At 39.2% G+C, this 27827-nt stretch overlaps 3 protein-coding genes across 4 annotated transcripts; 1 reads left to right on the top strand and 2 right to left on the bottom strand.

Annotated features, from left to right (window-relative positions):
* Positions 1 to 1532: 1532 nt before the first annotated feature.
* On the bottom strand, positions 1533 to 6521 carry parp16 (poly (ADP-ribose) polymerase family, member 16). Its single transcript, XM_069162100.1, has 7 exons — positions 6394 to 6521; positions 4859 to 5055; positions 4380 to 4517; positions 4087 to 4293; positions 3735 to 3906; positions 3511 to 3655; positions 1533 to 1977 (listed from the first exon to the last, which is right to left on the bottom strand). Exons 2-7 carry the CDS (start codon positions 5045 to 5047, stop codon positions 1842 to 1844), a joined length of 987 nt encoding a protein of 328 aa, XP_069018201.1. The 5' UTR covers positions 5048 to 5055; positions 6394 to 6521; the 3' UTR covers positions 1533 to 1841.
* Positions 6522 to 8305: 1784 nt separating this feature from the next.
* On the top strand, positions 8306 to 16379 carry scamp5a (secretory carrier membrane protein 5a). The gene is made up of 7 exons (XM_069162101.1): positions 8306 to 8509; positions 9405 to 9490; positions 9617 to 9736; positions 10736 to 10892; positions 10978 to 11079; positions 12081 to 12198; positions 12970 to 16379. The coding sequence occupies exons 2-7, from the start codon at positions 9484 to 9486 to the stop codon at positions 13156 to 13158; spliced, it is 693 nt and encodes a 230-aa protein (XP_069018202.1). The 5' UTR covers positions 8306 to 8509; positions 9405 to 9483; the 3' UTR covers positions 13159 to 16379.
* A 3132-nt stretch (positions 16380 to 19511) lies between these two features.
* Positions 19512 to 27726, bottom strand: LOC138205815 (ubiquitin-conjugating enzyme E2 Q2-like). 2 transcript variants are annotated; one of them, XM_069162097.1, is made up of 13 exons: positions 27474 to 27726; positions 23987 to 24091; positions 23449 to 23571; positions 23322 to 23378; positions 23062 to 23214; positions 22811 to 22895; positions 22646 to 22706; positions 22464 to 22554; positions 22315 to 22373; positions 21534 to 21582; positions 20867 to 20962; positions 20665 to 20731; positions 19512 to 20574 (listed from the first exon to the last, which is right to left on the bottom strand). In XM_069162097.1, exons 1-13 carry the CDS (start codon positions 27630 to 27632, stop codon positions 20543 to 20545), a joined length of 1137 nt encoding a protein of 378 aa, XP_069018198.1. In that variant the 5' UTR covers positions 27633 to 27726; the 3' UTR covers positions 19512 to 20542. The 2 variants fall into 2 exon arrangements, with proteins under 2 accessions (XP_069018198.1, XP_069018199.1); XM_069162098.1 differs by having other exon boundaries at positions 23062 to 23211.
* Between the last annotated feature and the right edge of the window lie 101 nt (positions 27727 to 27827).

Here is a 27827-nt window from a genome sequence, read left to right as displayed (position 1 = left end):
TTTTTAAAATAAAACAAAGGCCTGCGTTTTCTTTCATCTTCTTATAACTCGTCAGTCATCTGTGACATGCCCTGATAACTAAATAATATCCGGTGTTTAATCAGACTAAATAAACCAGCCTCTAAATACAGAAAGACAGAAGAGGATTAGTCGTTACTCGTTGTGAATAAATGAAATCACTGTTTGATAAAAGGTTCAAAAATTGTTTTCTAATCTTTAAAATATGCACTTTGGTTATATGAACCAGAAAATTATACTTCACATTTTTTCCTATTTGTGTGAAACTCTAAATCAAGCACCTCATCACTTTAGTTCATAATATGTCCTTTTGCATAACGATCCAAACTCTCCTGCTTTTGCAAATTTTTTTAAACGTCTAACTGAACACATCAGCATATCAAGTATTTCTATTAGGACGACGGGATTTGTCACCAAAGCAGGCCGCCTCTTATCAATCCCATATATCTGCCTCACTTTTATTTTTTACTGATAAAAACAGCGGATAACAGAGCACTGTCTGTGTGCCAGCTGTAATAAATGTGCCCCTGTAAGAGTAACCCATGTTAACGTTTGAATGCAACACAAAACCCGACAACAATACAAAAGAACAAGAGATTATCATGAAAGGGCGACCTCATTAAAACCCCTGAAACAGTCATTTTATTAGGTTCAAAATTTTAAGCCGTTTCCTTGAATTGGATCCGCATCTGACTTCCTCTACTGCTGCAAGGATATAAAAGCATATTTGAAATGATTACAAATAAGGTTGCGATTGGCCTTTGTATCATTAGAAATCGGCACTGACAATTATGGAGCACCCTGAAAGCCTTAGGGTGCATACTCTCAACAGCAACGGCCGCTTCCTGTCTGTCTCCAGTGCTGTCATCAAAAAAAGGTTTAAACACAAAACATTATATTTAACACCTTAAAGTTACACTTAAATCATGAGATCTTAAATGTCCTGACTTAAAGTAACACCATTAGAATGTAAGCATTTAAAGAAGCACTTTAGTTTGTAATTGATGAAGAGATCAATTCGTAGTCACTGCAGTTATGTAACATAGTAGAAATTATTAGTTCCTAAATGTTCAGAGGATGTACGGTGAATCTTTTAGCAGAAATCGAATAGAATATTCACAATTATGATTCCATTAATGTATAATTCACCTTAAATTGAGAATTGTTGTGTTTTCTTGACCTGAAAATTAGCTTTTGATATCAACATAGGGAGCGGCCGTTTGTATTTGCACAGTGGATTTATCCTACACACTAGAAGGAGAGTGAGGTGAGGTGTTTAGTTGGTTGAAATACACAACCTCCCCCACTAGGTGCCACTAAATCCTACACACTGCTCCTCTAAAACCTTAAAGATAAAAAAAAAATAAACATTGACACTTTGATGCTCATTTCCTGGGGACTCTAAATTGTGCAATTATGTAAATAAGATATCTGTGAATGTGCAGCTTTTTTCTTTCATCCTCTTCGGTTAGTAAAACGGTCTACACAGGATTAAAAGCACACGGCAACAGAGATGAGCTACAAACAGATGTTTTACTGTACCATAAAAATTACAGGTGAAACATTGCATAACATTCGTAAAATGCACAAAGGCCCTATTAAACATTTCATCAAAAATGAATTCATACAAGTATCTGCTATTTGAAAAGATGTTACCTTGAAATAACAGTAATTATAATATATGTACAGAGAACTATAGTTGAGAAAAAAAAAAACAGTATAAAGGTGCATAAAACATTTTCTTTGCTCAGGCCTCCAGTCAATCTGTGATCAGGAAGGCACTGCGGATTAAAAACATCCAGGCCGTCTGTCCTGCCATCTTGTCACCTGAACAGTCTGCTCCAAAAGGATACGAAGGTGGTGGAGTTCAAGGCACCGATGAATATAAGCAGCAGAAGGTAGAGACTCATCATGATGGCAAAATGGTGTCTGAGGAGCCACGGGCTGCCGCGGGAATGTCTGACCAAGAAAAACACAAAGAGCCATGTTTACCAGCACAGAAGGACCAAACAAAACTCACTTTATACGGAGACAGGCTCACATTTGAATCATGTTTTATGTATTTATTGGAGCAAAATATTATTCAAAGGACAACTATATCAAGTGGGTTTTAATGTTATTTTTCCAAGTTATTTAAATTCCATAGAAGTCATAGCTGCTTTATTCTCTTAAAGTAATAACCAAGATTTTCATTATAATAAAGCTCTGTTTAGTCACTATTTAGGGCCCGAGCACTGATGGTGCGAAAGCCCTATTGTTATTCAAGGAATTTATTTATTTTTTCTTATTCCTTATTATTATTATTATTACGTAAAGTGATTTGCCTTTTTGGAGGATTTATCGTATTCAAAAACTCATCAAAGTGGATACACATATGTCTCCCGGCGAAAAATTTCATATTCTAGTGGAGTCGCGGGTGGGCGTGGCCAAATGGCTCGAGAGTACCCCCGAAAGAGATGCCCCGGCAGCCACGTTTACCTAAATTCACGACAGAGTGCGAGGGCCCGTATATCACTGCTTGCAGTTTTAATTTTATTTGCAATTGAGGTGACACAATGCTGATTGAGTCTGTTGCCCCCTCGTAAAAGCCCCTGCATCTGCTGTATTATAAATTGGATGTATACAATCTAAAATAAAAAATGTTTGTATTTGTGTCAAAAGATAAGCCTCAGTTTTGACAAGAGTATAGTTATGTGTTAGAAACAAAAGCTGCAATTAAAAATTCTAATAATATTCATGTCTACGTTTCACTGCTTGACATCAAGCTACGTGCACAAGTTCTATTAGATGAGTGACGTTGCGTTCACACAGGCGGACACAAATCTGAAGGTCCGGAGTGATTTTGACTTGAGCACATGATTCTTGTACTCTGCTGTTACCGGGAAGTTATTTTCTCACATCAGCACTGCAGTTTACTGGCAGATGACAAAGTAGGTAATTTCCCGAGAGACGCATTTCCAGCCCCAGCAGCTTGTTACAGCTGTGAACAGCTGGGAAGCTGTTCAACACTACAATCAGCTTTGGCTCCATTTTATTTGTCACCAGGCTCCACCGTATGGATGTTCCCGTAAAGGTGAACTCTTCTCAACTCTCCCATATTTTGTAACTGTATTTCTGGTTTGCCGTCTCCTGTGTTAGTTTGTATAAAAAGTAAAAAGATATTTCAACAGCACTTAAAAAAAGATTGATTTCTTTTTTTTAAATCACAGATTGAAACTTAAGACATAACTTTTAACAGTTGATTGTATTTAATCATCATCACTTGCTGATGTCGCTCTGGTTTTCTATGTTTCTATGGTTTTTCGTTGTTCTTTGTAGACTTTGATTCTCTTATTGGTTTTCTTGTTGTTATTCCTTATGCTCTTACTTGTTGTGTTTAATTGTATTTCTGTGAAGAACCTTGTGCTGCTCGGTGCAGGATCATATACTATATAAATAAGTTTACCTTACCTAAAGTGGCTTATAAATACTTTGTGGGCTTTTGCATCTTACCTGGACAGGTGCCTCCTCTGTGAGTAAACCAGCAGGTACTTGACTCGTAAGAGCTGATTGTTGGTGACTACAAAGTATTTCTGTGGTACATCTCCTCCTTCGCTGTTCTTTGCTCTTGAGCGCTGGCGGTCAATGATTTCAGAATCTAAAATAGAAAATAATTGAGAGGCTACAATCTGCAGTTATTTAAACATCTGTGTTACAGGATTCAAAGTTAAACTCACCTTTTTTCTTCACCTGGCACTTCACATCTGGATGATCAATGATTTCACACAAGGCGACACAGCTGAGTAGAGGGCCGAGGATACTCTCTCTCCAGCCGCTGCTGTGTGGACTGTAGAGGACAGCCATGCTGAGGTCACTGGTGAGGTAGGTCCCCTCTCCAAACACAGAGTTCTGCATATCAAAAATGAAATCAGATCAACGTCCTGTTATTTTCCATGTCACATAAACTCCAGTCTTCCGGCATACAGTAAAACTCATCCTCCGTTAGGAAGAGGAGATTTTAAAACTTCTATTACATAATACGGGGTCTATGAGGAACAATTTCAGTATTTCTCAATTTTGTGAGCTGACCTTGTTGAGGTGACAGTGCAGCCCATTGTGAATGATTGAGTGAAAGTTCTCCAGGCGGCTCCCGTGGAATGCATAGAACACATCTCGTCCTTCTCTTGTCCTCTCAAACCTGGCGTTCATCTGATCAGAGTACTCCAGCTCAAAGAGGAAGTCTGGCACGGGTGCGGAAATCCCTTCATTTTCCGTCAGGTTGCAAAGTTTGGGATACTGGTGGATATCCAAGAAACACAGGAAACAAAAAGCATGTCGTAAAAGATGCTGTGTTTTATGTATTCATTATTGCAGCAACCTACCTCATCTTTCTGCAGTGTTTTCACAGCAAAGCTCTTTGAAGACAGAATCCAGTGAGTGAGAGCCAGGTGATGATCTCCCTCTCCAGGTCGGAGTCTCACCAACTCTCTCACACCAGGCAACGAGGTCACATCTGCCAACTAGAGAATAGAACCAACTTTTTTAGGATTATGTCAAAGCTCGTCAGAGTGTCTCGTGTTCCCTTTTATTCTTTAAACCATGTGTCTCTCAAAGCGAGTTATCATTTCTGCGTCCGTCATCAAATTTAAGCGTCGAACATGTCACTGATTCTGTATTATGAATATGCCCAAAGATACAAATCTGTAATATGAAGCGCACGTACAATACCAACCAAAAAGTTATCATCACATTTAGTTTTGTCATTATGAATGCAATGTTGGCATTGGAAACCCACAGGAACCAACAATCAGGGCACTTGAAGTTAATGATAGGGTTTATTGATTGTCAATATAGCTCTTACCAACTCCTCAAAGTCCTTATTGTCACCGCCTATGTACCGAGGGGGGAAGGGTCGAAGCAGAGAGTCCCTCTTGTAGTTCTGCGCAGCAGCAACAAACAGGCTGCAGCGGAGGTCTGCTGCTACCGGGTCTCTGTGCAGACAGGAGCACACCAGCTCTCTGACTGCTTCAGGTGGCAGCGGTGGCTGCATTCCCAGCACTGCATACGGAAATGATAAGATAACGCCGAGCGTCCCCACTGCGGGATTAGTAAAGTCAAATCTAATCCGAACACACGAGAGAGACCGCAGCCAAAAATGATGTTAACAGTACAATAGAGAAATCATGACATTTATGAGGACAAACAGATATGTGAGGCTACAGCTAACAATTATTTCTATAATTCATTTGTTTGTTTATTCCCAAATTTACATCCACGGGTGTCTCGTTTTGTCAAATTTGCAGCTCAAGATCTAAAGTTGTTCAGTACCATTTCATGTACGACGTCAACAAATTCAAATCCTCATATTTGACAAACTGTAAGCAGAAAATAATTGGCCTTTTTTTTTTTATTGTTTAAAACATATTACGATGTCAAAATTGTCTCAACCATCGTTCCGTCAGTCACTGAACAACTGATTGCTATAAGGTAGGTAGGTAGGTAGGTATTTACTTTATTAATCCCAGAGGGGAAATTTTTTCGCTACAGCAGCATACAGAAGCAATAAGATAATAATAGAAATAACAGAATAAAATAATAGAAAAGCAATAAAATAGCAGTAAAAAAATATAAAATATAAAATGCACAGTATATACAGTACATTATATATCTATATATATTATATACAAACAAACCAAGAAACACAGTCAACATATATATATATAAAACTTCACATAAAATGGATGAAAAGCCACTTTATTGTGTCAAACTCTGCAATCTGTTTCCCCATGTGTGTTTTTTCTGTCACTGATTAATTGTCTGTGTTCAAATGTTTTGGTCTTTCAGGCATACGAGAGTGGAAAAAAACTGTCCTTGGACCAAAAGTGTCCTTTTTAAATTGCTTGTCAGGTCCACCCGGTAATCCTAAACATTTAGTTTACAATAATTCATTTCAAACAAATAGATGACCCATTAAACACGAGACTTCGTGACGCATGTCTGGCAGCATGTACTCCTTCCCCTGCTCCTCTTCTCCTTCATTTGAAGGGGAGACCTTTTCCGACACCTCCCTCCGTCTGTATTTATAAACCAGGTTACACGCTGCAGCTGCTGCAAAGTTAGTGCAAGTTAATTTGATAAAGTCGTTGCTGGCTGTAACTTTTAGTTTGTGTTCAGATAAGTTGAGTCTCTTCTGTCACTGGATGATGTGAGGGAGCTAAACTTAGCTAACGCTAGCTGAGCCACTTACAAGTGGGACATTTGAAACGTCACTAATGACAGATCCAGCTTTACCGCGCTGCTGTGGCTTCCTGTGGGTGTTAGGGACACGTCCCCCGGGACAGCTGGTCTTATTCAGCCAAACAGGCGCTGGTTTATTTCGGAGTGTATTGTCCTTACCTTGAGTCTTGCTCAACTCATAGCACAGCAGGAAGCGCTAACGTCCACGGGTAGCTTCTGGCACTGCTGCGTTCAGGTGCCGCACACACACGCACGTCGCTGTCGGACTTTATACAGTCTGAGGAAGAAGCGCTTTAAAGGGGCAGGCGGATTAGAAAATGGAAAGGCATCGTAGCTGTGTCAAGCAGTTTAACGAAAAAGGCAGAGCCCGAAGATCATTTTGGCAGAAGGTTTAAACACGTGTTTGGTTTGCTGTTTAAAAAAAAAAAAAAAAAAAAAAATCCTCGTTAAAACAAGGTCCCGGAAGCAGCCGGAAGCTAAATCTTCCGAGGTTACGGGAAGGCAGCACCTGCACTGGTGTCCGGAGAGTCGCCCAATGTTTCAGAAATAAAACATCACTCCTGCTTCAGCTGCTGCCCAGAGCCCAGGATGGACTTTGTCAGGTATCACAGGTATCTTATCTGTTTGACCATATTGTAACCACGTGGTAGATACAGGCATTGTGTGAGTGAAGATGCATCAAAACACTTATAAATCATGCTTTTCATCCGCCCACTATTATTATAGTCACGTCAAAATTTAATTTGTCATTGTTATTGATCTTGTGGGGAATTTGTGGAAACCTGAAAACTCTGATCTTGATTTTAGATCTCTTTTTTTTTTTAGTAAGTAATTCTTCTGCAGCAAAATCAGATATTTTACAGTCAATCAAATCAATCCAAAGCTTTCCCAAGGTTGTTTGTCAGGAAAATACTATAAACCAAACAAATTTTCAGCTGCCATATACCCATGCACAAAAACAAAAACAAAATCGTTGAAATCTTAGTTAAGTAGTAAATAATTGAAGAATCACATTATTAATCCCCTTTCTCATAATGCACCCATTATTAGGGTGTCATATTGGTTGTAACTCACGGCTTCTTTAGTAGTTTAATAATACTTGTAGATCTGATGTAAACAATTGGGACGTATTTGTAGTCAGAATCAGAATCAGAATCACTTTATTGGCCATGTCTGTTGACACATACAAGGAATTTGACTCCGGTTTTAGGTTCGCTTTCAGCGTCCAAAAAGCAGACAGACATAAATAGATATATAAAACATAAATAGACATATTTACAGGATAGAAATGAATGAATATATACATATATACACCTAAAACAATGGTGCAATTGCACCGAGTGCAAATTGTGCTGATGAGGTTGGGTGTAGTGCAAAAAGGTCCAGTGATTTAAAATATTTTAATTGTTTAGCAGAGTGTCGGCCTGCGGATAAAAACTGTTCTTGCTTCTGGTGGTCTTGGCGCACATTATATAAAACAACTTATCCAGTAAGTCATTAATTCAGATGAGAGGTTTTTCACATCCTGGCATACAACTGATCCACAAAGCATCTGTAAATAATCGTAATAAAATAATATTCTATTAATGATAATATTGGGTACTGTAGATCAGATCTGGTACCATTTTAGTTTTATATAGTCCATGGTCTGTTATAAATGAAATGGCATTGATATTAATAATAATAATAATCATATAATGCTATTGGGCCTACTTAAAAATTAGTTTATTTTCATTTTGTTTCAACAATTTTTTGTATATTTCTTATTTATCGTTTTTTTTTATATATATATATAAATTGATATTAGATAATTGGTTTTGTTTATAAAATATCATGTAATTTATATTTGGTCAGAAACACTTCCTATATTGAACAGTATGCTCACAGGCAGCCAACCAGGTCAGGTTGTGTGACGTCTCCTTTGATTTTCAGCACTGTGGACAGCGTTGGCGAGGGGCGGGGCTTCGTGACTTATATCTGCTTTCTGATTGGTATGTTCAGGCCAGCAACAAATCCCGTGTTTCCTCGGGTCCGCGGCCCTGCTCAGGCGGGTACAACCCACCCAGCGGCGGGGGTACGTGCGTAAAGAAAAGACCTACGTCACGTGACCGCATCTTACTCCCGAACCCATCATTTGAGGAATAACGCCATATATTTGTGTGAACAGCACCAGATCTGCGTGTTCCCAACAAGCGTGTTTTAATGCAGAGTGAGTCATAGGATGCAATTGAAACGAACAGAGGGACTCTAGCGACATCCTCGGACTAAACGGGAGGTAAGGCGTTTTAATCTCTGCATTTTCATTCATCGCACTCCAGCTACGGGAGGAGGCAAATCAAAATATTTATTATAAAGCCGATTCTGGCTTCAGTAAAACCTCCAAATCTGTGGCCTTCGATGTTAATTGTGAGGAGTGCGGGCTCGACCCTGCGCGGCGTCCGGATGAAGAAGAATCACCGATGCACCGTGTCGCACGGGCTGAAGGACGCCTCTCCATCGCCTGTGATCACGATGCACTGTGTCCCGCTGCAGCATCACTGCCATCCGCCGAAAGAAATACACATTTAAGACAGCTTGAGAATCATAATGCACAAATTCAACCAAGATCACCCAGGTTTTTTTTTAGGAGGCAGATATTGCTTCATTTGCGTCAGAAAGATGTCCTTCATACACCACCATACCTCCTCCATGATATCCACTGCTAATGTGGTTTTCAAACAGATACATAACGTGGAAGGTGGTCGATCATGGCCTTAAACTGGCAATGATAAGGAGTCAAGCAATCAGCAGTGCTATATAGAGTTAAATCTGTGAACCCGTAGGCCGGTAACACGCCTATTTTGCGACCATAGGATGTGCATTTGTTACGGCTCGCGACAAGGCCATACTGTTTCCTCCTGTGCGCATTACACAGCTGTAATATGAGGTCAAGAAAACACCTTCATCTCTCTTGATTTAACGAAGGATGCTCCATGATGGGTGGATGCACTGAAGAAGCCAGGTACCACCACTTTTCATATCATAAAAGGACGGAAAGTAATTTATTGCAGTGAAGTGTGTGCTGATCCACACTACAGGAAGGCCTGTAGAGGGTTGTGGCCTGTTGCTTATGAGGAGTGCAGTGTTACTGAGTGATGCTGCACTTAATGAGACTGCTCTTTTCTTTGCAGTTTGGTTTTCAAAGCTGCTGAGATTGAAGTCTGTGTGCCTGTTTGCAAGTGGAGGAAAAAAAAATACTAAGTGGTCATCATGGCAGGTGAGCTTTCCTTAGCATCCAACTGTGGCCTTTCATGCATTTGTAAATTAAAATCCTCCGTGCTGTTTTGACTTGATTTCTTTATGAATTTGTTGTGTGGCATTGAGTTTCGTCTTTGTATCCTAGAAAACAACTTTCCTCCCCTGCCTCGGTTCATCCCCCTTAAGCCGTGTTTTTACCAAGACTTCGAAGAGATCCCGGACCAACGTCGCACCATGTGCAAGAGGCTCTACTACCTCTGGATATGTGAGTGGACCTGCGTGAAAACCTCGTGTGTTTGCAGCACGGTCAATGCTCTTGATCTTCAGTTTTTGTGGGTTGTCAGCATTTGCTTGCACAGTGCTAGGAGCTGTTAAACTTTCCACTCCTCACTTTGTTTTACCCAAAATATGATGTGATCCAAGAACATCAGACACTGCAGTACAGACTGACCGGTTTCACAGCGTGGCACCGAGCCAGATGAATAATTACTCTTTTTTTTTTTTTTTAAATATTGTAGAGTTTGAAGTAAGTTTGGGTGACACATTTGCTGTTCCATTGACAAAATGTTCACAAATCTAAAGGAGGAGATCAGATTGATTTTTATTACGTTGATTGGCAGAAAATGACTGGTAATTATTTTGAATATTATTATTGAACTGTTTTAAGGTATTTTTGAGTAAAATGTTCAAATATTCTCTGACTCCATCTCATTGAGTTTCTGTGATTCTTTGTTTTATGTCACTTAAATCAAATTCAGGCCAGATGATTAAAGATGTCTTGGGTTCTGGGAAACTGTGATGCCCTTTCTTTTGACATTTTTTACTCTTACTCACTATTTATTGACTCTACATGGACCTAACCGACAATCAATAACAATATAACAATCAAGAACATAATCAACAGATTAATCAGTTGTGGGAAAGAATCATTCGATGCATCCCAAGTTGTAAAAGTAGGTAACTGTTACGTTCACATGAGCATCACGGTATCTTTTTTGTTATCACGTAGGTTCTGCCATTTGAAAACAAGAACGTAAGTCTTGATGTTTAGTCGTGTTGAGTGTGTTAAATAAATTGTAGCTCCAGCTTAAGTATTATATTATTGTAGCATTAACATTGAATTGAAAGTTTGATATTGAGTAGTTGCTGAGATTCATAGTGAATCAAAGTAAATTCTGCCGATGTGGGAGTCATGATATATTTGCCAGGGAGGTTTTTGTTCAGTCTTTTGGTCATCCGTTCTCCTTCTTTGTGACGTTGACAGTGAATACTGCCACACTAGCTTTTAATCTGATTGGCTGTCTGGCATGGATGTGTGGAGGTGGTGGAGCAACCAACTTTGGCATGGCCATCCTCTGGCTCATCCTCTTCACTCCTTGTTCCTACGTGTGCTGGTTCAGGCCCATCTACAAGGCCTTCAAGTAAGCGTTTTCCCCTCTGAGCGTAAGCAACATTTCTTTGTGCTGAATCGGATCGTTTCTGATGCGGATTATCCTCTCTGTGCAGGACTGACAGCTCTTTCAACTTCATGGCTTTCTTCTTCGTCTTCATGGCCCAGGTGGTGATCAGTATTATCCAGACTGTTGGCATTCCAGGTTGGGGAGTGTGGTAAGTCTAATAAAATAACTACATATATTTGGTATATTAACTGAGATGCAATTGCAGATGGGGGAAAATTAAAAGAGAAACAAAACAACCATAAGTGGCCAAGTAAGTTTGGATCTGTGCCTCTTGGCATCGATTGTCAAAGGCTCCACAGGAGCAATGAAGAGCATTCTCCCAAAACAAAATATTGTTTCATTTGGTGTTTTAATGACGGTGTAGAGCACTGTTTAATGTGTCAGTATGAAATCCTCCATCAGTGTTTCGTTAGGTTAGAGATCTGGTGACTGCACACGTACAAGCATCTCTATTTTTTGTGTTTCTTCACTCACTTATTACATTTTCAACTTCACATCTGTATTTAAAACAAAACAAGTAGCTTAAAGTACAAATACTGAATATAATTTTTCCTCACCTCAGTGTACTGCAACATATTTAACCTTTATATAACTTCTATATACTCGAGAGACATATCATAATATATAAAAAACAGCTATCCAGAACAAGTTTTTTCATTCCAAAATCATTCATCACTATCTTTACATTATTATACTAACATATTATTAATATGCTATAAGAATAAATTATATATTAATAAAGGAATAAATATCTGTGTAATTTGAAAGCAGTTGCTCATAGTTTTTGTTCTGTGGCCTGCAACTTCACTGTTTTGGTTCACTTATCAAAAATGATAAGTAGATAAAATAAAAAAATAAAAAACATAATCAATGCTAATGATACTTAATTTTAGCTTTTTTTGTAAATAAGCTTAACTTTGCAAACAAAATTTTCCATATGAAATTAAAAGGTGACGACACTGTATGTCAGTGTTGCGTTCACAGCTCGTCTATTCCCAAGTGTCCAAAAAACTCTGTCACAAGTTTAAACCAGTGATTAATTATACTGACAAAATAATGTGCGAAATAAGCAGCTGCTGGTAATTTAATGGATTAAACACTGTAAATATGCCTTGTTGTGTGTGATGACTCTTTTGTCTTTTCCCTCAGCGGCTGGCTGGCTACCGTCACTTTCTTCAGCACCAACGTCGGCTCAGCTGTGGTCATGCTGATTCCCACCATCATGTTCACTGCCGTAGCTGTACTCTCCTTCATCGCCCTCACAAAGGTGACTTTCAGATGTCTGCCTATGTTAATGTTTCAGCTTCTCCTATCCTGAGTGATCTTTTCTAGCAGCAGCACTTCACTATTTCAGTGTATGTCGTATTCCTGTACCCTATATGCTCCGATATAAAACATTTTTCCTTCGTAAACAACAAGTCCATGTAGCGTTGGTTACGGACCCATCGTGCTGGGAAGTTGTATCCTAATCAATACTAACTGGCACTGACTTCAAAAGTGGAACTTAGCTAGCTGATATTATATTTTACTATTTGTTTTTTTTGCTTCTTTTCAACGTGCCCTGAATCAATATGATAAAATGTTAACATGGTAGTGATTCCTATCTCCATCATTCGTCCCATATGACACATGAAAGTGATATAACGTACGACGTCACTGGGTTAAGCATGAGGTGCTCATGTCACAGCGAGGCTGCAGTGGCTACAACGTAAGGTCGATTGCCTCTATGGCTGTTGGAGGTTATTTCACATAAGAGACTGTTAGTTGTGACCGCCTATGCAGATATTGCACAAATCAAATTACATTCAAAAGTGTCATTCCACCTGGAGAATATTAATGTTGTAGGTGCAGAAAAATAACAACTTTTATTTCTTCTTTTTTTTTTTTTTTTAACAACTACAACTTTGACTTATTACACAAGTCAAAACAAACAGCATAGTTATAATTTACTACACTTGTGGCACAGATTTCTGTGCAAATAACTTAAATACTGTTTGTTCTTGAAAGACTCCCAACTCTTACTTACTGCTTTTTGCAGGTTCATAACTTCTACCGCGGCAGTGGGGGCAGCCTGGGTAAAGCCCAGGAGGAGTGGACCACGGGGGCCTGGAAGAACCCACATGTCCAGGAGGCAGCTCAGCAGGTCGCCGTGGGGGCTGCACAGGGAGCTATGCAACAGAACCAGTACTCAGCAGCTCCCACCTACAACTATGACGACCCAATGTAGGACAGACGAGGGGGCCAGGCTGCCAGGTGGGGGAGCATAAAAGGGATCAATTAAGAACACAATTCAGAATTAGGTGCCCTTCATTACAACACAAGCTGAATTCAAACAGAACAATGTAGAGAAAAGTCATGTTTTTGGTGGAAATGTATATTTATTGAATTTTGACACACTTTATTCAGTTCACATTTAAATCAACAGACAGTTACTTTAAAGAAAAACTGTTGTTGCCATTGTTTTATGCTGCTCAATTTTAGCTGGTCAATGTGTATGTTGCTTTCCAACGGAGACACATAATATAGCTAAAAACAATCCCCTGAGCTTCATCTGTTTATTCAGGTAGGATCATCTGTGGTGAACACAGAGTGACTTCTCTTTCTCTGCCTGTGTCACACTTTTCATTTTTTATTAACCTTTATTGTGTTCCTTAAGGTACTGTAACAGCTGCATTGTTAAGAGTGTTTACTTTTTTTTTTTGCCTTGAAGGTCACCAAATGCTAAAATGTTTGTTTCTCAGTTAATGTACTGTACTAGTTATTCAGCTTACAGGTCTTACATGAAACATGTAAAGAAAAGTTGAAAGTACTAATCTCGAAGATTTTTTATTTGTAAAGCTGTCTGTTAAGTCACGATCCAGCAGCAAAAGTGGTACACAATGTTGATTGAGCCTGTTGTCTACTTGCTCTTACATTTGTAGTTTTTCGAATTGAACAAGTCGAGTGTCTGATGTCACACCGGCGACACCGTTTGGATCTGTGGGAAATGAAGTTCATAAACACAGCTTCAATTACTGCTTATCGCCATAGGTGTCGCCAAAGCGAACAAAAGGGAGATATTCTAGATTGTATCTTTAAAGAATAGTTTTTGGGAAACATTTTGGGAAATACCCATATTTGCTTTCTTGCCAAGAGTTAGATGACAATATAATATCATTCTTATGTCCCGACAATAAATGTAACTCTTCCGCCCGCAGCCTGTTTGCTTAGCTCAGCATATAGACTTGAAACATTGAAGTGGCTAGCCATCTCTGGCGAAAAATCCAATTAACAGCAGCTTCTTTAATTAACATGTAACGTCTCGCTGTAGACGTTCATGGAGGCAGATTTATTTTGACCTTTGGAGAGCCACACTAGCCGTTTCCCCTTATTTTTAATCTCTATGCTAGACTAAGCTAACCAGCTGGAGGTGACAGCTTCATATTATCCAACTCTCAGCAGCAAAGCAAATCATGTCAAACTGCCTATTTCATCATGTTTTGGGTACATTTCATCCTTTATGCATTTATTTATTATCCTTTTATGTTGTGTTTTTCCTTTGTTACTCTTTTGCTGAAAAATAAAAAGTTAGACAAAACTAGAGTCAGCAATGTTAAAATGTAAACTTAGCCTATATATAGTTTTTGGGTGACCTAATTAATTTGGTTTTTTATTTTACTGATGATTTAGTCTAAATCAACATTTTTTTACATTCTCAGGAAAGGTGTGATAGCTGTTTTTAAATTCTACCTGTGAAGCCCGGAGAGCGCCAACATGTCGGGCTTTTGTCTCCTTTTACACCCATTTAACCATTTCAGGATGTTTGTTTCTGTTATTCTCTGTGTTGAGCAGGCTGATTTCAGTTAAATGAATTTTTTCTTTTTTCTATACATGTTAAAGTGAAGCACACTCAGTATTTGAGGATTGCAGTTTATTGGGTAAACATTCCAAATCAATGTTGTACAGGTCAAAAGTGAAAGAAAAACAAAACACTTGCAGATTGGACATACAGTAAATCATAGTAATAATTGTTGTAGATGGTCATAGCATTGTATGAAGTGATGAATGTTTTCCCCCTCTGGCAAATTCTCCCACTTCCCCCTACATGTAAATTGCTTCAATGACTACTTGTTTCTGAAGTTCTGGATTTTGGGCCTTAGTGTGTCATTTTGTGGCTGTTGGTGTTATTCCATGAGTCGGTGTAATATGGTATTCATATAAAAAAAATAGAATATCAAATTCAAGCCAATTATTTCTTTACAAAGTGAAATTTGATGGGAGAATATTTGTGCGTAGCCCCGGTGAGGCAGTGAAAAAGCTTTTTTTTGCCTCGTGTCACTTTTGAGTCTTCTTTGAAAACTTCTTCAACATTCAGTAGATGGTTATTACAGTAATACAGTATTAGATTTGAAACAGATGTGAAGATACATAACTGAATGCTCGTTATTTCAAAAACTGTGAGTCGTCTCGTCTGATCGTTATGACGTGGTAGTCAATAGGCTGTTTGTTGTGTTAAATTTGATTTGTTTTAACCTTCTTTTTTTTGGGTGTATTTTGGATGATGTGTGGATGAAGCACATGTTCGTTGTGTCTTTCCATGGCTGTGGGTAAAGTTGTTTTTTTTTTAATTATGATTTTATTTTGAAAATTTAAAGTAATGTTTGCACTGGGTTAACTGTTCACATCAGTGCAAACAAACTTCACAGTGAATTTACAGTGGAGCAATACTCACATAGATATATTAAAAAGTAGAGTTATTAAGAGAGGAGAAGGGTCCTGTTGTGCAGGCATCAAATATATTAACAGCCTCAACGTAAAGTGTTATGAAATAGAAAAATGGGCTGTTTTCAAGTTGGACACAATTAGTATGATTTTACAGTTGCATAACCTTTTCACCAGCAGATGCACACACAGTAGTGATGAAGTATAACCCTGTAAACGTTACCATACATCGGCTCGTCAAATGCACAGCTGATCATTTCTACGAATTGCGAGTGAAGTTTTGCACAAAGATAAACAAACAAGTTACTTTTCTGTGGGTGTAGTAAGTTCCCATGGCGATCCTTCTGCCATATGTACTGTACATACAGTGTGACAATGGAGATTACAGCTGTGTAGTTATTGTGTAGCAGGAACTGCAGTGCATTGGACAGCCAATACTTTACATTTCATGTCGCTGTATCAAAGCTTCTGAAAGCCATTTCCCATTGCCTTTCCCGTGTTCCCACACGTACTGTATGTTGTTTGAAATGTATTATTATGTACTATACGTAAGTAGATATGAATATATAAATACTTGAGGTGAGGTAAATATTCGCCATGGATAAACACGTTCAATCGGAACATGCTCAAATTAGGTGAACGAGGGGGCTGTGTCTCCATGAGTGACGTAAACGAGAAATACATTTTGTGTATTACTTTTGTATTATTTGGTCTTACCCTTATAGATATTAAATAGTTCTTGTTGCATCCTGTTTTGTTATTTGATGAGTTTGCACACATATGCCAGCCAGAATTTCTCCTGCATCGTTTTAGATGTAGAAGAACCATCAGTCAGGTGATTTCAAAGCTTTAGGATAACCAAAAGATTAGACTCTATTGAATGAAAAGAAATGTTTAAAAACAATGTTCAATTCTGCAAACAATAGATTGTCACAAAGACTTTGTTTTTCTTTCGTCATGAAATGTTGACTTATGGAGATGCAGTGAATACATGGGCAGCTAACACTCTCCTATCCAAAGAAAAGGTTTCTAAGCCTCATCTCCACTCCAACAAAATTTCAATTATTCATTCGTGCCCTTGGTTAAAACTCACTGAAAATCCAATTTAGTGTGAGCTGCTGAGTCTGAACAGAGAGGTTTCTATTCTTGATGAATACCTATGTGTTTTTTTAACAAGATGAACCACTTCAAAAACACAAGTCCTTCTACGAATACCTTGAATTTCAGGACAGATTGATGTTCTGCATTTTGAAAATAAGCACTTTTCATGAACCATTTCCCCCCCCGACATGAATCTGTAACATGTTGTAATTATAGTCTTCCTCTGACGCCTCAATCCAGCATAAGGATGAACTAATCCAGTTACTTCATTTATTTCAGGGATGGACATGGCAATAAACTGCAGGCAAATTTGTTAGGGTTGCAAATAAGAAAATGTTTCTGCTAACAATCAATGTGTGAATTATTTTCTCAATAAAACAAGCTGTTTTTGAAGTATGGAATTTAAAGTGCGGAAAATGTCACCCAGTGTTCCTCTAAAACCCAAATATATTCTATCCCAATCAGCAGTCCACAATCAAAAGATATTCAGTTTACCATCGTGGACTGAAGGATCCAGAAAATTTTAAAAGGCTGTAATCAGAAAATGTTTGCATTTTTTCATTAAGAAAATTATCCAGAGCTATTCATTAGAAAAACAGTTTTTGACTAGTTTTCCGTCAGTCAACAAATTGATTAATCAATGCAACTGTGAAGTATTCTTGAACTATGCTTCAAGAGATATTTGCACAAGTGTAGTAAATAAGTACAGTTGAGGTCCTTGTACTTGAGGTATTATGCAGATAATATTTACTATGGCTAGCTCTCTTAAGGAGTCATTTTAACCTGAAAGTGAGTTCTCAAAGTTATAGTTGAGTGACTGCGCTGTTGGACTTCACATAGTTTTGACAATATATTTCTGATAGCTTTGAAGCCATGTCAAACAAATACCTCGTATACATCATGATGTATTACTTAGTGCTTCCCATAAAATTTGTATTTTGGCTGTTGAACATTTAAACAATGAGACACAAAATTGTGTTAAATTTTGTTTTACAATTTTCAAACTACTTTATCGATTCATCACGATCTATTCATAACGATAATTTACAATAATAAATTAATATTTGCTTTTGTTAAACTTAAGTATTTCTTTCAAGGAAGTTCTTAATGTCCATTGAATTGCTACCAAACATCATAGGTCTTTTCAGGAAAGTCTCTATACATTATTTTATATAAATTGTATACATTTTACTATATTATAATGAAATTGCAAGTCTTATAGGTGAAACACTGCAATACATTACTCATTAAATGAAGAAGCGACAAATAAGACTGAACGTTGCGTCAGTAATAAATAAAGTGACTGGCTAATATTTGTTATTTTATCAAATTAAAATTAATAAAATCCAAAACTAATAAAATTGACACTAAAGACATTTAGTAGCATCAATGAAAAAAAAAAATAAAAAAAAAATAAAATCGCTTTTACAACCCAGCTACTCCAATTTACACAGGAAACCCAGCAAAACCGCAATAATCTTAAAATTCTTTATTCATAAACTTGATGCAAGTTTACAAATTTACTGTACATGGTCAAAATTTCTTCAAATGGAAAATGAAAAACAAAAGGAAACCAAAGCGAGCCAACAGAGTCTTACTGTGATCATCTGTTAGTTGGTGCCAGAAAATGAACTGACAACTGAGAAATTAATCTTATCAACACACGTGGAAGTCCAATCATCACAGCATGATTGTCAAACTTGAATCATCTCTCAGTGTGTCTTATGACCAGAGTTTTGGCGTGTTGGAGGGAGGCGTTCAAACAGGTGGAAAAAAGGCTCTGTAGCAGAGGTTGCAGTTAAAACTTTGCTTTTCTGCCTGTCTGAGGTGAGGACATTTCTAGATAATAACTCCTTTCCCCCTCAGATATATCAGACATGCAACAACAGGATATAGAGCAGTGTGCAGAACCCCCCCCCCCCCCCCCCCAAAAAAAAAAAAAAAAAAAACAGTTTTCCTGATTTGGAAATATTCAGCTCACAACACGTTTTTTGTTGTTGTAACATCTCTCCAGGCACATTGCTGCCAGTTGTGCAAACATTATTGATCAGGAAAATTTAAAGACTCCCTCGATACTACGGTGGGTTCTGTCGAGACATTACACAGGGTGGTCATCGTGCTACTGCGATTCTGCACTCTTTCTGTAAATATCTCCTGCTTGCATTGCTTGAAATACAAAAACATTTGAGCCATATTGTAAAGCTCACCTCAGTTTCTGTTTTGGACATCAGTTTAGCGGGTGAGTAAGCCAAAACATCAGTGGTTCAGAGCACGAATGAATCCCAGAAAGTGACCCATAACTCAACATGTACAGATCCCCTTCCTAAGTATTGTTTGTTACCTGAGTTGCCATTCAAACATACTTTTGCAGACAGTGTTAACAAATAAACTGCAAAAGCGCCAACAGATTGATAAGATACAGTGTGTGTCCTGTAGTATGGGGAACAGCAGTACTTGTGGTGTACTACAGTATATTGCATGGTCAAAGATAAAATGTACAGTTTCATACAGGCATTCTGGGTTTCAGGTTCAGGTTTTAATCAAATGATCCTTCTCCAAAAGCAACATGGAAACCCATCTGTGGTATATTGTGGTGGCAAAGGAATCCTTAAATGATGGATGCAGAGACGGCATAGAGAGGGGGTGGGGGGCAGTGGGGGTGTCCAGCTGCAAGTTGTGCCAAGTAAGAGGGCATCAGTTTTAAATGAGAAGGGGGAAAAATAGGGAGGTCCGAGTAATTGGCTGTAAGACTGGGGCAGAGAGATAAAAGATGAAACATCCAGACAAACCTCCATTTATTTCCTCTAAAGCTCAGTGCTGGTTAACAAAGTGCCTGCAATCAAATCCAACTAGTTTTTACAACAGCGGTCAAAACGAGGCTCCTGTACAACATGCTGTTAATTCTGCACATAAAGGGCTTCACTGTTGCCATCAAACCTCTACAGCTATAATCAATAGAAAGACCAACAGCACTTGCAGGGCTATGAACAGAAATAAGGCAAAAAAGAGCCCTTCAGCGTCAACGTTAGGCCTGTCAGAACTTCAAAGTAACACTATGGGTCCTCTTCCCACCATTCTGACATGTTTCCTGTCCATTGGCTTTGTTTTCTCAATAGCCGCTGGTTAATTTGATCTTAGTTCAACAACACTAAAGCGCTTTGATTCTGCTTGGCCCAAAATTCTTCACACATTTTAAAAAGTAAGAGCTAAAAGATACCAAGTACAAGGTAATTTTAAAATAGCTTCCACGATACGAAATTGGCTCATTTATTGTCTAGGGTGCTTAAAAAAAACAATAGCCCAATAATATTTCTAAAACAACATTTGCATTTATGTACCAGTTTATTTCCAAAAGAAAAAAAAAAAAAAAGAGAAAGAAAATTTAAATAAAAGGTGTTGAAGTGCCACTTTAAGAGCTTCAGTATTGATCTTCTAAAATTCCCATTTGAAGAGGGGGAACTGACTGTGAAGCCCAGTTTGTCCAAGCAGCTAAAGAAAAAGCATTTCTCCTCATTTAAAGGGAGAAAAGTTTTTGTTTTTTTTCCAAAAGACAAATGAGCATACTTAGAAAACTGGACTAGTGATAAACTCACATCCTCCTCCTCACTAAAACACTGAGGGAAGAAGCAGAGTGAGACCAGAGTAAAGTCTTTCCTGGAGCAGGGGCGAAGGAATACTTGTCAGATGAGCCAACGAGATGGTTTCCGCGAGACAGATGATACTTTCCCAGTAAGTCAGAGAGGGGAAGTATTCCAAAGAAAACAAGATGACCCAAAGACATGTTCCTAGTGCATAGTGGTTGTCGCTCCTTATCCGTCCTCTTTAGGTGGTGTGTACCAGCCTGGAAGAACACGAAGAGAAACTCCTTTGCCAATGGATTCATGCCACTGTGTGTTTACAGAGCACTGATCATTCATAAATATTTACTTACCATTCTTTTCATGAATCTGCACCAGGGATTTGTACGACTGTTGTGCTCTGGCAAGATTGTACTGGTTCTGAAAGACAAAAGATATTCTGTGAATTCACAGAAATGTAATGCTCTACAGTGAGAACTACACTATGTACCTTTTTCTACCACTGGAACGAAACAACCTTGTTTTGACCATCGCGAGACAATAACAATAAGTTACCTTATTGGCTCCGAACTGCACCCTGGCTTTTCCTTTAACCAGAGTTGCATTTATCTGCATAATGACAGATTCTATGGAATAGGCACTGCTCCAGCCCTGAAAACACACACACAATGAATCCAGCTCCTCAGCTGTGTGAGAAAATCATGTCTGAAAGCCCATTTCAGACCAAAGTTCGCAACGAGACGAGACGCTGTAACATCTGAACAGCAGCGACTCTGTGCTTCTGTTTAAATTGTCAGCTTCTCAGGCTTTTTGGAGCTGTACTTAGTTTTTAATGTCTTAAGATGCAAAACACATTATAGTGATAGTGATGTCCTTGCAACAGTTACATTTTTACTGGTGATGAAATGGCGAAAGCAGGAAAAAAAAAACCTCGAACCATGAACTTGAGAACAGGAGGTTTCCCCTGTTTTGTAAGTTTTTTTTGGTCATTTGCCTCCTCTTATAATCAGAAAAAAACCCAGAGTATCTGGCCTTATGTTCTAAAACGTCCCGCGTGTGTTTTGACAGGTTGATTCGCAGGTGACATCGTCAGTCGGCTTGACTCGAGCCGAGACGGGCCAGTTCACACTGCTGCCACTTTCTCCAAAAACTGTTTGGTCTGGTCGTGAATCTTTGGTCTGAACTGGGCTTAAGATTTACAGAATCAAACTTATTTACACACCTGCTTTGTGAGAAGTTCCATGCACAAGGCTCCTCCTCCGAGAACATAACTGAAGTAAAAAAGATTAACTGCATTAGGGATGAGCATGAAAGATGATGTACTAAAGATATTATAATCTAGAAAGTGTTCCCTTGATTTTTTTTGCAAATCTGCTGTACTTCAAACTGAATATCTTTATTTGCCTTGTGAGGGAGAAAGCTTTTGATTTAGGCTAAGAGACAATACAAACTGCTGTGAACGCAAATTTCAAATGTACCCGTGTGTTTAAGCACTTTTTTTTCCCATCCACCTTTTCAAGAATCTGTGTGATTTTAAATGCATGATCGAATGGCATCACAAAATTATAAAGCTTTGAACTAACTGTCAACATCTTGTTCAGATTTATTTTTATAGCCTATTTTCACTTTTATTTCGCTTTTATTTGTTTACGCGTAGTGATGATAATTTGCAGCCAGTCAGAGGCAAACCGCACAGCCTGTACAATACGAGCGTAACAACACACGAGGTTTGCCCTGCACTTAAAATGAATGCAAAGATTCGCAGGAGGATCTGACAAGCAGAGCGTTCATCCAGTCTAAAGTACCAGAGACAATACTTCAAATTTGTGTGATTTCATTTAACATGAGACAAACTGATATTGTGAGAAAATCTCTAAACCTAAAGTCCAAAGTCAATTTAAAAGTTGTGTGCACAACAACGGTGAACCAAGTCTCTGTGAGCGAAAACTTTCTTCAGAATAGTTCACGTGAACTGAGCATGAGGAGACCTCGACACAACTCACCCTCCAGAGAGCACAGGCGAGACAACCCGTACAAAAGGTGGGTCAAAGGGGAAATTATCCTGTCATATAGAGAAGAAGGAAAAAAAAGTAAGTCTTGAGAAAACTCGATACCCCAAAAAATAATGGACAAATATTTGCAGAGGACTCACTTTATAAGAGAAATTGAGCAGAATGTAGTCCACTCCTTCCTTTTCTTTTAAGACCTGCAAGTCACTATGTAAGGGACTATCTGGGTCTACCCTAGAAAGAAGAACGACAAAGTCACGTCTGACTCAATACGCAAGATTTTCAAATTTGTAAAATTGAAAAACAACTCAACATAACAACTTACGTCCTTAACTTGACGTGCCAATCATAAAGGCTGTCATTGACTAGTTCAACTGAATAAATACCTGTGAGAAGAGTCACACAAACACAAAGCTTTACTTCAATCTGCTGACGAGATGTTCAAACAAGAAAAAGCCATGACGACAGAGAAATGTGTCCTTGTGGTCACCTGTCTTGTAACTCTGTGACCTGTAGATCTCCCTGAGTTCCTTCATTAGGCGGTCTGAGGCTTGCACGGAGCCGGAGACTGCACCCTGCAATAGAATTCACACGGAAGGTAAGACACCTGGACAAACAAGGGATGCAGCATACCAGAGGTCTGAAACAGAATTAGATTTCAAACGACAATCCCACACTGCCATAGAAGCAGCTCAGTCACCAAACTCCACAAAGACAACCATGAAATGAGGGAGAACTTACATTCAAGTGATCTTGTCTCTGGTTTTTACGTATTTTCTCCAAGATGGCCAGATTTTCTTTTTCTATCCCGTCATCTTCAGACTTTTTCCCATCTGCCGGCTCCTCTTCTTTCATGTCGTAATGGTCCAGGTCTTGGTCCAAGTCAATGTCCTGCTGCCAAAGGGTATCAATAATGTTTAGAGACAGGATGTAAAACAAACTGCATGAATAAAATACTGATCATCTCAGTCTACTCGGCTGTCAGGAAAATGCATTGGCACCTCGCCCATTTCTTCCTCCTCTTCCTCTTCAGATGTCACCTCATCTGATGGCCCGTGCTGTAGAAGGGTGAAACACTGTGAGTGAGGTCGACAAAAAGACAGTTTTACTCTTGTTTACTCTGCCTACCTTTCGCTCTTGGGTGATCGGGCCAGCAGGTAGAGGCTGGTCCAACATTTCTACATCTGGATGTTGTGGCAGGTTGTAAAGCCGACAAAGATCACAAATGAGCCGCTTCAGCTGCTGAAGAAGCTATAAGCAACAGCAAGGAAATAAAATATCAATAGAGGGAAACAAACAAATACTAAATGATTCCACTGTTACAGCACTAAAGATTCTCTGTATGTATTTTATGAGGTGCATAGGTACAATCTAATAAAAACCCAATGCCACTGTTCTGCAGTGAGCTACTTTTGAGATTTTGTTGACACCATCATAGAGGTGGTAATTAAATTGTATGTTTTAGCGCTGAGGTACTGGGCTGCATGTTATTAATGCGTTTCTAATACTCTGCCTCCATCATGTATGTATACAGGAAGGACAACAAATTAAAAACATGTTGAGGCAAGACTGTTGTATTGAACTGCAACAGATTGTACACATGTACATAATAAGCGCCCTCTGAGTCCATGTGACATGATATTGGGATCCATATCAGCTAACTCACCAATGTGCTGCCTTTTCTCACATCCTCCAAGCGTTCCAACACCTCAGCCAGACTCGGATCGTCAGAGTCAACAAACCATATTGGTGATGTTGAGGGATACGATTCCTGCAACAGAGACGGCAACAGGACATGGAAATGTAACCGGTCGTGTTTGTGTGTTTTACTGTCTATGTACTTCATTTGAATACGTAATAGAGAACACCACAACGCTTAAGAAACGAAAACGTTGCTCAGGGTTAAAAATCTCATGCATAAAATGTTAAAAGTTTCTTCGAGGGCGACAGATGATTTCAGACCAAATGCCCACACGCCCACTGAGCAAAATGATTTGTCCTCTGCCAGCTGTCGAGCAAGAGCACCTCGAGCACAAGTGACAAGTGTCTAAGCGCCTTCAACGAGGTCTTCATACAGTTGTTAAATCGTGATTGAACTTCAGTTTACATAACTGAACATGCCAAAAAACGAATATCCATCATGAAGGTCAAAAATAGAAATAAACTAAAACCGAGCTGAATTACTGTGCAGAGCAGCACGTATTTTCAAATAAAAAGAATCAGTCATGTATGGTACTATGATGTAATGTGTTGGCAAAGGTATGGATACCATGTCAAATTTCTAAAGAGCAAAACATTGAACACGTTTATGCAGCAGCGATGATGCTTCGTTCATGTTAAACGGTCAGTCGCCAGCTGTTAGACATATTTTGCTGTACGCTGTACACAGCAATAAGATCACAGCTTTAAAAACAATGGACTTTACTAAGCATCATTGCAACTTGAATGTTGACACGGACGCTTGTAATTATGGTCGCTAATATCATCTAAACATAGTGTAGGCCACTGAAATTTGCAGGCCCCTTTCAACATAAAAGTTTTATCCATACTAGATGAGATCTGGTAAATATTTGAGTAACTTTCTTTGCAAAAATGCCACGAGTTCACCGGTTCGTGCTACTCCACAGTGAGTATTTTATTCATGCCTTCACTAACTGAATATCTGCTCTGTAGATGTCACATTGAAGTCACATTCTGCTCTGCTGATTTATTACTGATATTTTACAGACCAAACAGCAAATCAAATAATCAAGATCATATTTATCAGGTGAACTGAAAGCAGCCTCACTCCACATCTCTTTGGGATCCAGAACCGAGCGACAAAATGGCAACTACCAAAGCTGGAGGCCGAAGCCAGTGCTGAAATACCTCAAATAGCAGCAGCACCCATAGCTGCTACATGCTGACTACAAGAAAAATCCTCACCTCCTACAGACTCGCATTCAAAAAGCATCAACTTCTCAGTGGAAATATGATGTCAATATTTTTTTCTTTTCGATGGCTCATTACATTTGGGCCCTCGATCAAGTGCAGTGGCGTTCATTTTTGATGATTTCTTTAGTCTATTATTAAGATCTAAAGCCTTATTGAAGACTCTGATATCCTACATGGTCATTTATTGAGAGTTTATTTTTCTGCAGGTCTTCCTGACACCTGAACTTGCAGCTTCGCTGACTTTTTGGAGGCTCCATTTCAGTCTATTTCTAGTTACAAGGAACCTCACCAGATGCTGCCATGGATTATCTTTGGTTTTGTCAGTACCTGATTATGACACCTGCCCCGTTAGCACAATGTAGCTACTGTGGCAAACACTGTCCCATGCATGAACTGGCCTGGTTGGTGTTTTCTGCAAGCTTACTCTTGTTTGCTCTGGACCTGGCTCCATGTGAGATGGTGGCAACCATAAGCTGAGACTCCGGGCTTCACAACATGGAGGTGTTGGGAGAACTGGAGACAAATCCTTTCCAATGAACGTTGTTCACTGGCGCACAGGCCAAAAAGCGTGATTGGACTCTTTCCTTCTCCAGTGGAGATGACAAAAAGAGCCTCTGCCAGCCTCACTGACAGACTGCATGTTGGCTACCCACACATCCACACATAAGTGGTATAAAATTCCTGATATCAGGATTCGCTGTTTCATAGCTGCTCCTTTTCCAATGCTTGCGGATGTGAAATGTCTCTTCGGGCCGGTGTGCATCACGTGATGAACGCAGCCGTTGTAAAGTAACACGGCTGGATCATTACACTAAAAATCACTACACAACCCGGTGCTGTTCCTGGGAGGGGTGGGGGGGCTTGCTCCAAACCAGTTCATGCAAACCAATCACCACATCCACCTATGTACACAGTCTACGGGTGGCACCACCTTCTACTCACTCGCTTCTCCTTCTCTAGCAGGACGACGGTAAAAGCGTTCGAGTCCACTCTGGTTTCTTTGAACCGACTCAAAAGCTCTCGACATGACACGGGGCAACCAGAATATTATAACAAGCCCGCCTGTGTCCTCCAACCGTGAGCACAAGCGCGGCAGCAGCACCGTCTTGTGCATGTTTCTGCAGAGGGGAGGATGTGGTCAGGATGTCAGGAAAGTTGATCATCTGTGCAAACTCAAACCTGAGCCAGCCTCGGCTGGGGAACAACTGCCACCTACCACCGGTGATGGTTGAGATCATTTAAATCACTAATAAAAATTGTATAATCACGTAATGATTCAGGCAGTTAGTGAGCTGCATACAAATACCATGTACTTCACCATATATATATATATATATACACACACACATACAGTTCAGATCAGATTATTACTTGGTTGAAAAACAAAAACAACAACAGTAAGTCGAGGTTCAGACTTCTTCTTCATGTGTACATGATATGTGGTTTCGATGTCCTGATAAAGGGGCCATTAACAGCACCGCTTTTTTATTTTATATATATATATATATATATATATATATATATATATATATATATATATATATATATATATATAATAGGTGCCAGTAAGTTCGCCAGAGGGATCAGACTATTTACTGAAAAGGCAGAAAACAAGAGGGACTACATTTCATTAAACCGCCTCGACGTAACGTTACAGACGTGAACGCGACTTTACAAACGCAGTCACTGAAATGCGGTTTCAAAGCAGCCGTAACGCGACGATAAGCCCTCCTGCGTCTAAACTAACACATTATAAAGTTATCAGCTGCGAACAGTAACGCAGTTATTATTATTATTATTATTATTATTATTATTTGAGGGGGGGGGGGGGAGGCTACAAGCTGGCGTTGTCGTTACTTTCAGTTAAGAGGCTAGCAGCAGCAGCTACATCCGCAGCGACGTTTTTACTCATCGACCTTTTTTATCGAAACACTTTCTCAAAGTCACTTTAACGCCGGACGTGCGCGCGGTTGTCTTTTAATCCACGAGCGTCGTATCAAATCGTCGCGGCTGAACACTAGATTAAAAATTTAAAAAAATTTTTTTAAATTAAAATAAAAAGCCCAAGACTTTTTATGCGCAGTTGGTTTTTTTTTTTTTTTTTTTTTTTTTTTTTTTCTTTTTTTTTTGTAAACACGGCGCCGTCCGCGGACGGATTCGGTTTCAGTCGATAGTCGGAGGCTGCGTTAGCTTTGTGCGTAGAGCCGGCCCGGACCCACCGTGATGTTGCAGTGAATGATCAGCAGCTTCTCTCCCGTCACGTTGAATTGGCAGCTGAGTTCGTCGGGTTTCCAGTCTATTATTCTGAATCGTTCGTGGTTCGGGTCAAAAATGGACTCCAAAAACTTCAGTTCGGCCTTCAGCCCCGAAACCGACATCTTCTACTCATCTCAAACCACCGAGGCCGCCTGGCGAGGAGGGGAAGTCGGGGCGGAATGCGACCGCGCAGTCGAGTCGGGTCTACGGATCTCGCATGTTAGCGTGAGAACAACAACAAAGGGCTGCAGATTTAGATTTTTTTTTTTTTTATATTATTTTTTTTATTATATATATATATAAATCTGTATACGGTG

Source organism: Embiotoca jacksoni, unplaced genomic scaffold (assembly GCF_022577435.1).
Source record: "Embiotoca jacksoni isolate LCO1_2020_lvr unplaced genomic scaffold, fEmbJac1.0.p SCAF_3, whole genome shotgun sequence".
NCBI classification, from domain to species: Eukaryota; Metazoa; Chordata; class Actinopteri; family Embiotocidae; genus Embiotoca; species Embiotoca jacksoni.
The sequence above is the reverse complement of the archived record's forward strand: the minus strand, read 5'-3'. Positions and strand labels throughout refer to the sequence as shown.